The 12500-nt window shown below is 33.4% G+C and overlaps 1 protein-coding gene across 1 annotated transcript in view; it reads left to right on the forward strand.

Moving 5' to 3' along the window:
* Window positions 1-5394, forward strand: part of LOC137616248 (putative aldolase class 2 protein RP493) — a 7178-nt gene extending 1784 nt beyond the window's left edge. The window contains exons 3-6 of the mRNA XM_068345867.1: window positions 199-370; window positions 1417-1551; window positions 4054-4163; window positions 5215-5394. Of these exons, the coding sequence (XP_068201968.1) occupies window positions 199-370; window positions 1417-1551; window positions 4054-4163; window positions 5215-5376 (579 nt within the window). The 3' untranslated portion in view covers window positions 5377-5394. The remainder of the gene's footprint in view (window positions 1-198; window positions 371-1416; window positions 1552-4053; window positions 4164-5214) is intronic.
* Window positions 5395-12500: the final 7106 nt, after the last annotated feature.

The raw sequence follows: 12500 nt of genomic DNA on the forward strand, positions 1-12500 counted from the left end.
AGGAAAAATAAAATATTCTAAGAACAGTAACAAAATCAAAAGAAACATCTCCTATAAAGCTAAACTATAAAAACTTTAATAAAACAATAGGAAGAAAAATAAGAGAATAGAGCGCCCAAGTGTACCTTCAAGCAAGAGAACTCTAGACCCTTTAATAATTACTACTCAATTTACTCTTATATCCGTCACTGCTCTCAGGTAACAGCAAGCAACCTTGTCAGCGTTGAGTGTAAAGATGGTCAATGTAGTCTTCTTGAGGGCGAGACAATGCCCGAGATCACAGCTTCCAGCATTCACTTGGGCATCAGGCAGATAAGACCTAACGCCACTGTCATAATGCATACGCATCAACCTTATGCCACGTCTCTAGGTTAGTTATAGTTTGAAGAGAATTTTCAATATGTAGACATTTCAATACATACATACATATACCAAGGCACTTCCCCCAATTTTGGGGGGTAGCTGACATCAACAAATGAAACAAAACAAAAAAGGGGACCTCTACTCTCTACGTTCCTCCAGCCTAACAAGGGACTCAACCGAGTTCAGCTGGTACTGCTAGGGTGCCACAGCCCACCCTCCCACATTATCCACCACAGATGAAGCTTCATAATGCTGAATCCCCTACTGCTGCTACCTCCGCGGTCATCTAAGGCATCTAAGGCATCGGAGGCAGCAGCAGGCCAAAATTATTTCATAAAAGGTGTATGAAAAGATCTCAAATGCTCTCAAATTCTCTCCAAGTTACTAGTGGTATTTTTCGTTAAAAATTATTTTGTATTCACCCTTACAGTACATAATTATTGTTTTTAAACCATGCATACACTATTAAAAACCGTAATTTTAATCGAAAACTCTCCGTAAAAATATACTGTTCTCAGTCGCATTTCAGTAAAATACAGGCGAACGTAATTTTTACCCTACTTTGTTATTATCTTTTACGGGTTGGTTACCGTAATATAACTCCTTAACATCAATATATCAGTTTCTAAAACGGTAAAATCCTGGCAACATCTGTTCCAGGATTTTTAAATTTTTTTACGGCAAATTTTTAAGTGCCCCGTTTTGAAATAATTAAATCTCTCCGTAAAAAGGGTAGAAATGTATGCCCACAAACGCAGTATGAATTTTGTAAGCAGTCACAGAGAGAGAGAGAGAGAGAGAGAGAGAGAGAGAGAGAGAGAGAGAGAGAGAGAGAGAGAGAGAGAGAGAGAGAGAAAAAAAAATTTACACTGCTTAAATGTTAAATATTATGGTCACTGCCTTTCCTATTCAAATTCCAAGTAGCAGGTCTAGGAGAGAAAATTAGTGTCAAAAATGCATTGCTTTGATCATAGGTTACTTGAAATAGAAATGAGAGCCAAGAATGTAGTGGCATAAAGAAGGATAATTTACTGAGATCGAGATTTCTTGCAGCCTGCATGAAACGTCCTGAGATCCTTATGGTACATCAGAATTCCTTGAGGTTCTACAAGAGAATTGCTTACGACGACAACTACGGCGGCCTTGCCTTGGCCTTCGAGGAAGGCCGGAGACTTGGGACGGTTCTAGGTAAGTCAGTATAAAAGCTAGTGAACCTACGGATATGTATTTCTTGATAGTCAAATTACATACAATAATATTTGGTAATTTTTATTTTTTTTCTATTTGTGAAATTTCGAATATTACTTCTTCTTCTTCTTCTTCTTTTTCTTCTTCTTCTTCTTCTTCTTCTTCTTCTTCTTCTTCTTTTCTTACTTACTGGACGAAAATCTCCCTTATATAATAAAGAGCAAGTGTCTGACACTATATATATATATATATATATATATATATATATATATATATATATATGTGTGTGTGTGTGTGTGTATGTATGTATATACATATATGTATATATATGTATATATATATATATACTGTATATATATGTATATATATATATATATATATATATATATATATATATATATATATATATATATACTGAATATTACCATTCACACTCAGTGGGGAGAGGGGGTAGTCATACTCTAGTGAGAGAGGGTACCTCAAGAAGTACACTCGGAAACCACACACTCCCACAAATTGCCGAATCAACGGTTTGTACTGTAGTTAGGAAAGAGTGAGTGGTTGGGAAGGGTTGAATCTCTGCGTGTGTGCATATCTATCTAAATGATTAGACGTCGGATGCAATTCCACTCCAAGTTATTATGATGGTTGATAGATGTCCTTACGGTAAGTGAAGGTAAATTTCATTAGTAAATGGGCGAGTTCGGTTCGATTTTCCAGACAATTAAACTAAGATCTATTCTATATGTAGCCTTTGCATCATTACTCCTGTGCATTGATGATCTTCATAATGTCTCCCTGTATGGAGGATAGCACCGTCAATGTCCCTCACCCGGTACATTGTGAGCATTTCTAATAGGCCTTTGTACCGTCCATTCTGTCCCTTATCTGCACCTACGTTTTTTAGCCTTCAGTTTTACCTCTATTACCATTTCCAGCAACTGGCTGTCCAACCTCTGTACTTTCCTTGCATAATGCAATGGCTGTTCTTTGTGCCAAAGTTGCATGAATGGACTCCCCGATCTCAGCGCTTGGTCATATAGCCCAAACTCTATTATCAAATCAAATCTAACTTCACCAGGGTTCGGAAAAAACAGGACATAATAGTTCGACAAAAGTTTAACACACAGCCTCTGTATTTTCCCTGCATAATGCAATGGCTGTTCTTTGTGCCATAGTTGCATGAATGGACTCCCCGATCTCAGCGCTTGGTCATATAGCCCAAACTCTATTATTAAATCTAACATCATCAGGGTTCGGAAAAAAAAAAAAAAAAAACAAGACATAATAGTTCGACAAAAGTTTAATACGAGAGGTTGTGGTGGCATTTTGGAAACGTCCTTGCCTGGCCATCTGCCAGAATGAGGTTCGAGTCCCGCTCGAGTTCGATAGTTTCTTGCAGTGTCTGAAACCTCACCATCTTTGTGAGCTAATGATGGGGTGTTTGGGGGAGCCTATGTGTCTACCTGCTAAGTCAACATCAGCCATTGCCTGATCCTTCTTGGTCCTAGGCTTAGGTGGAGATGGGCTTGGGCGCTGATCTTAATACTACGCAGTACTCTAGAAGTTTTATTCCAGCTGTTACCAAGTTGTGGAGTGATCTTCCTAATCGGGTAGTTGAATCAGTAGAACTTCAAAAGTTCAAAGTTGGAGCAACTGCTTTTTTGTTGACCAGGCGGACATGAGTCTTTATAGTTTATTTATGACATATTTGTTTTTGATGTTGTTAATAGTTTATATGTGACACGTCTGTTTTGACGTTGTTACTTTTTTTGGAATGATTTATTGTTAATTTGTTCTCTTCATTTATTTATTTCCTTATTTCCTTTCCTCACTGGGCTATTTTTCCCTGTTGGAGCCTCTGGGCTTATAGCATCTTGCTTTTCCAACTAGGGTTGTAGCTTGGATAGTAATAATAATAATAATAATATATGGTCAGTCTCGAGGGCATTGTCACTGTCCCTTGCCTCTGTCATTCTTGAGCAGCCTTTAAAAACCCTTTAAAGCGTGTTCATATGAGCGTCACATCTTTTATACATTCTTTTATGTGTGTGATACTGCCACATACATCCATGTGATAAATGTAATGGAGGGTGACAATTTAAAATAGTAGGTTCTTTAAAATCTTGTATAATGAAGATAAACGGACATAAATGTGACAAGCAGCGGGGAGCAGGCCCATGCTTGTCGATACAGTGACCACTGAACAACGACTGACTACCATATGCACATGGCGGAAAGAAAAGCAGTGTTGACACATCTAATTACATTGTTGCCACGATGCATAATGAAAAAGTGGTCTTACAGTATATGTAATGGGAAAAGATAAATGGAAATAAATATCATTCTTCTACGAAATAATAATAAAGCAAATGTAATGTTCATAACTGTACGTAATGTAAATAATATACGGCATAATATTAGATATCTATACATTTTAGAAGTAATATCTTTACTGAACATCATCGAGGATGAAGAAATCACTCTGCTTTTCCATTTCAGGAGACAGCGACGTGCTGTTCATGGGAAATCATGGCGTCATAACGGTGGCTTCGACCATCTCGGTGGCATTTGACTTACTGTACTTTTTAGAAAGAGCGTCCCAGGTTCAAGTAAGTTGAGAAAAGCTGATATTTTAGGTCATTTTAGAGTTTCTTACTAAACTTATATATTTTACAATGTATTTCACAATTTTATAGTGCTGTTCTATGTATTCTCAATTATTCTTATCATTCACTAACTTGGTCTTGAAACTGGATCACTTCATAAACACTTAAAATTTTGCATAAAAAAAAAGAAAAAAAAAAGCTGTTCTATGTATTCTCAATTATTCTCATTAATCACTGATTTGGTCTTAAAACTGGATTGCTTAATAAACACTGTTAAAATTTTGCATTAAAAAACGGTAAATATCTGGCAACATTTATTCCAGTATTTTTACCCTTTTAAAAGCGGATATATTAACGTAAAGGAGTGATATTACGGTCACCAACCGTAAAAGATTATGACAAAGTAAAATAGAATTACGGTCGCCGGTATTTTACTGAAATATGGTCGAGAACTTATGTTTTTACGGAGAATTTCCGATTAAAATTACGGTTTTTTTTTTTCTAAATGAACGTCATCACCTAAGAAACTTACGAAAGTAATTATGTAAAGAAAACAAATCCAACGTGAAAATAAAAATAAACAAGAATTGTCTGTTGAATTTGCTAAACTACTTTCCCAAGTCTTTCTCATTATCTTTTTATCATCCTTATCACCGCAAATATTATTCTTTTTAAGATGGAAATATTATAATAACATATATCGTTGTTTGCAGCTATTCTGAAGTCGCGCTGAAATTAGCAGTCTATAAATCTGTGGTCACCAAATATAAATTATTTTGATGTTTAAACTCCGGTCCATCTATATAATTTGTTAAATAATCTATACTTAATTTTCCTCTCATCCATTTTTTTTAATCCAAAAATTGTAATTTTCTAATTACATAATTCGTTAAAAACGAACTATTACTAATCCGTCGGCCCAGTTTCTTAGACCAAAAAGAGGCGCCGTTGTAAAGGCTATGCCTCACCCCAGAACCTGAACCTGAACCTGAACTTACGGACTTGACTTTTCCCATAATCTACAGCAATATCTAATAAAAGTTTTTTCCTGTAGGTGTTGACGGAGGCCATGAAGAAGGAAGTGCAGTTAATCCCTGATGATAAGTGCCAAGCGATGTCTGACGACTTTTGGAATTCCATGCAATTATACGCAGACGCCAATTTCTATGCATCGTACCGAAAACTTCGCAGAACGCAGCCTGATTTTGAGATATAATAAAGACAATAGTTTTTTTTTTATTCTTTTCATTGTCCTTCAACTAATTTTCTTTTGAATTTCTTTAAATATAAGACGGCTTACCTAAGAATCAGTCACATATGACAGTAGAAGAAAAAATAACTTCTAACTAAATATTTTGATTATAATAAATGACCTAACAAAATACATAGTATATAAATGATTTTATGTTTTGTATTGATGCAAAATTGCAAGAGCTTGTGTGTAAAGATTAAAAGAAAAAAAAAACATTTAAATAACATTAATAATATAATGAGGTAAGGTTAAAAGACTTAAGTAAGCTTCCTCATAATAGCAGCCTGATTTTGAGATATAATAAAGACAGTTTTTTTTGTGATTCTTTTCATTGTCCTTAAGGGCTGGAGTTACCGTCTTTTAAATGATATTAATAATATAATGAGGTAAGGTTAAAAGACTTAAGTAAGCTTCCTCATAATAGCAGCCTGATTTTGAGATATAATAAAGACAGTTTTTTTGTGTGATTCTTTTCATTGTCCTTAAGGGCTGGAGTTACTGTCTTTTAAATAATATTGATAATATAATGAGGTAAGGTTAAAAGACTTAAGTAAGCTTCCTCATAATAGCGTTAAAACTAAATATTGTAAATAGACACAATGGGGGGAATATAAACTGTAATTTTTGTGAAAATGAGGAGGAAGATTTGATACATTTTTTGTTATTTTGCCAGGAATATAGAAAAGAAAGGAATGAAGTAATTGAGCTACAACAACCATACGACTAAGACCCAAAGAAAATAGTAGGATTATTTTTATTTAGTGAAACAAATATAGAAAAGAAAAAAGAAGTATTAAACATAATGTGGAAGAAAAGGCAAAACAGTACAAGAAGATAAGCGTTAGAGGCGCCGTTGTAAAGGCTATGCCTCGCCCCAGAACCTGAACCTGATAGCTGTGATACAGTAGATTTGACAACGTAAATTACTTCTCCCTGTATGGGACAAATATGGCTTGGTTGTTCCAGAATCTATACCTATCTGGCAATTGGCCTTTCAGTAGAGTATTAAGATAGTTGGGTATATTAATTTATTTCATATTTATCAAGGATAATCTACTAAAGTATATTAAAAAAATACCCTGTTTCTACAGGATATAGTTCCCTTCTCCCAGATCATCTTTGAAGAAATAAGTACGATAAAGTCTCTAAAACTACGAGGAAAACACTCTTTGTTACAGACCTTTTTTTATAGAAGTGGACAGTAAGTCTACAGAGAATTCGTATGAAGTACTAAACGTGAAAATATATAGGCCTACGGGAAAAATCTATGATAAAATTATCTCTAACCAACATTGCGGAATAAAGATGAAGACTCAAGGATGAGTCTAAACTTAAGAATAGACCGTCCTCAACTTTGCCACTCTCTAATACACGAAAATAAACACCCGATAATGAATCAATTTACCGGAGAAAATAAACTCCGCTAAACCGATGTTTTGTCATAGAAAAATTATCGCTTTAAATGCATTGGCGAAGGTAAATATACAAGGTTAATGCTATTTGAACTCATTACATCGTTTGTTAAAATTCATTAGATAGAGGTTATAATTGAGGTTCTTCAAAGTTATTAGTAGAAGGTTAACAAATGTCAACTGTAAATCTGTGACCAAAAATTTATCTGGAGTATTGTCGTAAGATGAAGCTGTGTCGTAAGTTATTTACCAAATATACTGTTGAATGATCATTGTTCATAATAAAACAAGAAGTAATCTGTAGCCTTTTCTTCCTAGATGATTTATTGTTTCCCTAAATTCCCTGGTAGAAAAAGAAATGTGCGAAATGAAACACAAGAGGAGCCGTTGCAAAGACGAAGCCTCAACGTGAACCTGAACCTGAAGCCATGGTGTGGGACGTACGTTTGCATGGAGGAAAATATTAGATAAATCAGAATGAACGAAATAGATGGAAATAAAAGTCGAAGATATATTGTATTAAGGATATTGAATGGTAAAGACAAGAAAATAAAATTTAGAAGTGATGAACATCTTAATATGGAGTGAACACTGGACTTCACTTTCTTAAAAAGAGGTCTGGTAAAGGATATAGGCCTATGTATCACAGTGCACAGACACAACATTGGATTATTGCGATTGCATTTGCGATATCCATCAAATTAACCCTCGTTAACTGCTCATTGATTAGGATAACAAATAGAAATAAAAAAAACACGATCATAGTTGAATACAGTCAAATAAAAACTGAATGTAGCAAAGATATTGGAAGGACATCGAGCATACAGCAACCCTATCTTTTTTGTGTTGTTTCCCACCGTTATCCGTACATCAAGGGGTCGGTTGCCTGATGCACCCTCTCCAATGCCTTCTATCAAAGGCCTCCTCTTCCACCAAAGTTCTTCTCTCCATATCATCCTTCACCTTATCTCGCCATCTAATTCTCTGCCTCCCTCTTGATCTTCTCCCCATAATAGGTTCCTACCAAGCCCTTCTCACTCGCTCCCCACCCTCCATCCTTAACAATGACCCCACCATCTTGGTTGTGATACTCTTATCATCTCTGTAATCTTTACTACACCTGCCATTCTTTTTATTTCATCATTTTACAATCTTTCAAGCAGTGATCTTTTCATAATCCACCTCATCATTTCCATATGTTCTCTCAACCCGAGTCATAAGCAGCCATTGCCTGGTACTCCTGGTTCTAGCTTGATGGGGAGGTGCCTTGGGCGTTGATCATATTTGTATATGGTAAATCTCTAAGGTATTGTCCTCTGACTCTTGACTGTTGTTTCTGCTATTCGCGAGTGACCTTTAAACTTATGAAAATCTTATAAAGTTACGATAGCAAAGTTAGTGACGAAATTGTGGCGTCTACACCACAGAAGGATAATCGAGAGTCGTGGAACCACCCAGACAGTGAACAAAAAATGGCATGTGAAAGTCGGCTTGCATCTGTTCAAGTTCAACGAATTTTCTTTTGAATTTCTTTAAATATAAGACGGCTTACCTAAAAATCAGTCACATATGACAGTAGAAGAAAAAATAACCATTAACATAGTATTTTGGTTATGATAAATGACCTAGCAAAACACATAGTATATATATATATATATATATATATATATATATATATATATATATATATATATATATATATAATAGATCGTAAGTAAATGCAAAGTAGGCTTAGAAAATCTATAGCCTTGCCTTGATCGATATTGCGAACGAGTTTATAGCAGAATCAGCATCGTCAGCAAATACACCAAACAAGCATATCGGTGTTTTACGATAGTCATCCTGTACAAATTGTACTTTGTTTCAAGTACCGTCAAAGTAATAAAGTACTATTTTGTTAATACAATCTGCCGTCAGTCCTATTTAACCTTAGGCCCCCCCCCCCACCCCCCACCCCCAATAAAAATAAATAAAAATGCTCCTACCACATTGACAGGTTGTTACCTTCCTTAGGTAGTTACCAGATAATTAACCTTCACTGGCTGTTACTATATGAGATAGAGCAATATCAACCGACTAGTTTTTGACAGGTTGTTACCTTCCTTAGGTAGTAACCAGATAATTAACCTCTACTGGCTGTTACTCTATTAGATAGAGCGATATCAACCAACTAGTTTTGGACAGGTTGTTACCTTCCTTAGGTCGTTACCAGATAATTAACCTCTACTGGCTGTTACTCTATTAGAGCGATATCAACTGACTAGTTTTTTGACAGATTGTTACCTTCTTTAGGTAGTTACCAGATAATTAACCTCTACTGGCTGTTACTCTATTAGAGCGATATCACCCGACTAGTTTTTGACAGGTTGTTACCTTCTTTAGGTAGTTACCAGATAATTAACCTCTACTAACTGTTACTCCATTAGATAGAGCCATATCAACGGACTAGTTTTCGTCAAAGTCTGATTTCAAATATCTTTTAGTTGTGATCGGAATACTGTGCCCTTTGGATCTATATCTCGAAAAGTTGGATTACCTACGGTTTAATGGTGAGTACTTCTAGTGCTTTGCTATTTGATTATATATTTTACTTTAGACGTTATTCAGTAAATCGCATAAGCGTAATTTACAACGTGAAAACTAGGTGATAATGCGCGTCCTCAGTGTTGTAGCTAGGGAGTGCCTCTAGGGGTGAGCCTTGAGTTTGATGACTATTTATATTTATATTAATACCTATATATATATATATATATATATATATATATATATATATATATATATGTATATATATATGTATATATGTATATATGTATATATGTATATATGTATATATGTATATTATATATTATATATATTATATTATATATATTATATTATATTATATTATATATATTATATTATATTATATATATTATATTATATTATATATATTATATTATATATATTATATTATTATATTATTTATATTATATTATATTATATTATTTATATTATATTATATTATTTATATTATATTATATTATTTATATTATATTATATTATTTATATTATATTATATTATTTATATTATTTATATTATATTATTTATATTATTTATATTATATTATTTATATTATATTATTTATATTATATTATTTATATTATATTATTTATATTATATTATTATTTATATTATATTATTATTTATATTATATTATTATTTATATTATATTATTATTTATATTATATTATTATTTATATTATGTTATTATTTATATTATGTTATTATTTATATTATGTTATTATTTATATTATGTTATTATTTATATTATGTTATTATTTATATTATGTTATTATTTATATTATTTATATTATGTTATTATTTATATTATGTTATTATTTATATTATATTATTATTTATATTATATTATTATTTATATTATATTATTATTTATATATATATATTATTATTTATATATATATATTATTATTTATATATATATATATATATATATATATATATATATATATATATAATGCCACTAAACCTTTGATAAGATTTTTCATTATTGGTGTTACAAATTCTAAATTTTTAACTTTTTATCAAAATGATATTATAAAGTACCCTTGGCAGAAAATGCTAAGAAAGTTCCTGCGTGGATCATATCTGTAGTTAATTTCAATACTATTCTTCCCTTTGAAATGACAAATGCTGTTGAAACCTTAACACCTTTAATGTTCTGTTTCAGATGAGAAATGTTGCCATTGATGACACTGGTCCACGATAGTACTTGGAAAGAACATTAGAAGAACGTGAGACCTGTTTCTTGGCCTTAGGAAAGACCTGGCAGAAAACTATCATTGGGAAAAGTTTTGTAACTTGGGTCATGGATGTCGGGAGCGGAATGATTGCACCCAAGTGTGATAGTTGCATGCATCACATTATTGCCTACTCCTATCGTCGTCGTCATCGGCGCCCACTCGTGTCCGAGTATTGGGTTCTGTCGTTAGCCATCAGCCTCCTATCAGAAGAAGGGTGGAGGAAACGACAGAATGCCAGTAGCTGGGTATATTGTTTTGGGTGGTCGTGGCTTTGCAACGGCCACGCTCACACACTTGGCCCACATCGTTTTCACCGCGGCTCAAGACATATGAGACAGGCGGCTTTTCCGATGTTGGTTGCATCGGGCAACCCTACTCCTATAAACAAGGCAGTACAGAATTTATTGGTATAGCTGGATCTTATTACGAGGTTCTTTCTGAACTTTTCAGAAGTTGCTGTACCTCTGATTAATATCACCAGCCCTAAGATTGACGCCAGTGGACAGATTATAACATGCCTCTGAAGCTATCGAAGTTTTGTCTTGAAGTCTTCATTTTGAAGGAATCTGAATCCGACAAGCTGTTTATCAAAGTAGAAGCTAGTGATATGGCTGTAGGAGCAGTTTTGATGCAGACCAGTGACGATAATGTACTACACCAGAAGTAAAGTGAAGCCGCCTCAGTTCCTAGAGTACAGTGGAAAAGGAAGCTTAGGCTCTCGTTCATGCTCTTGAAAAAGAGCATCTAATTATCTCTTGTATATAAAATTAATCGATAATCCATCTCTTGTATAGTTTTTTTTTCTGACTGTAATCCACTTTCTTTTGTAAGTAAAATAAAAAAATTTCAAAATTAACTCTATGGGCCTTGGTCCGGCAGCTGTATAACATTGGGATATTGCTTATCAAATTTAAGATGAAACCTCATTGCTGATATGCTTTCCAGATGTTGACTTTGGCTTCTGTATACCAAAATTCTAATCTGCAGTATTAGTTTGTCACTTGGATCTACAATGTTGTGACTTGTTGTCTCTCCTTAAGGGGAGGGACATGTTAAGAAGTATCTTGATATTTGTCTCTTTTTGTGTTCAATATGTACTTGAAATTTATGTAATTGTATTGAACTGTTATTGTTTGCATTTTGTTATTCTTGCTGCTATACTTTAACAGTTTTAAGTTGGAATTTGTTTTCAAGAGTAGATTCACTGAGTCTGTGTAACTATAAACGTTTAATTCAATTAAACATGAGTCTTTTTATAGTTTATTTATGACATATTTGTTTTTGATGTTGTTAATAGTTTATATATGACATGTCTGTTTTGACGTTGTTACTTATTTTAGAATGATTTATTGTTAATTTGTTCTCTTCATTTATTTATTTCCTTATTTCCTTTCCTCACTGGGCTATTTTTCCCTGTTGGAGCCCCTGGGCTTATAGCATCTTGCTTTTCCAACTAGGGTTGTAGCTTGGATAGTAATAATAATAATTCAAATATCTCAAAGTATTTCGTAATTGGCTCCCGCAGGAATTGGTTTTTATGTCATTACTTTATTCTATTAGGAGTTGTGCATTAATTTTTTTTTATGTGGTGATTTGAGTATTTAAAGATAAACCTAGATTTATATTAAGTATTTCTACATATAAAAGTCTTATTTAAATATAAGTTAGGTTAAGTTTTCCTTTAGTTTTTGTCTCCTTTATCATGTATTAAATCTTATCATCGCACAGTCTCTTTTTAGACAGATTCAGCCTTGTTACCAGTAGCGTAACAACATTACTGTACATATAAATTATTTGTATGTGTGTGCGTATATTTCTACGCAAACTCTTAATTCGTTCTTTACAAGGTCTATAGATATATAGACCTTGGTTCTT

This window comes from Palaemon carinicauda, chromosome 22, assembly GCF_036898095.1.
Source record: "Palaemon carinicauda isolate YSFRI2023 chromosome 22, ASM3689809v2, whole genome shotgun sequence".
In the NCBI taxonomy this organism is placed as follows: domain Eukaryota; kingdom Metazoa; phylum Arthropoda; class Malacostraca; order Decapoda; family Palaemonidae; genus Palaemon; species Palaemon carinicauda.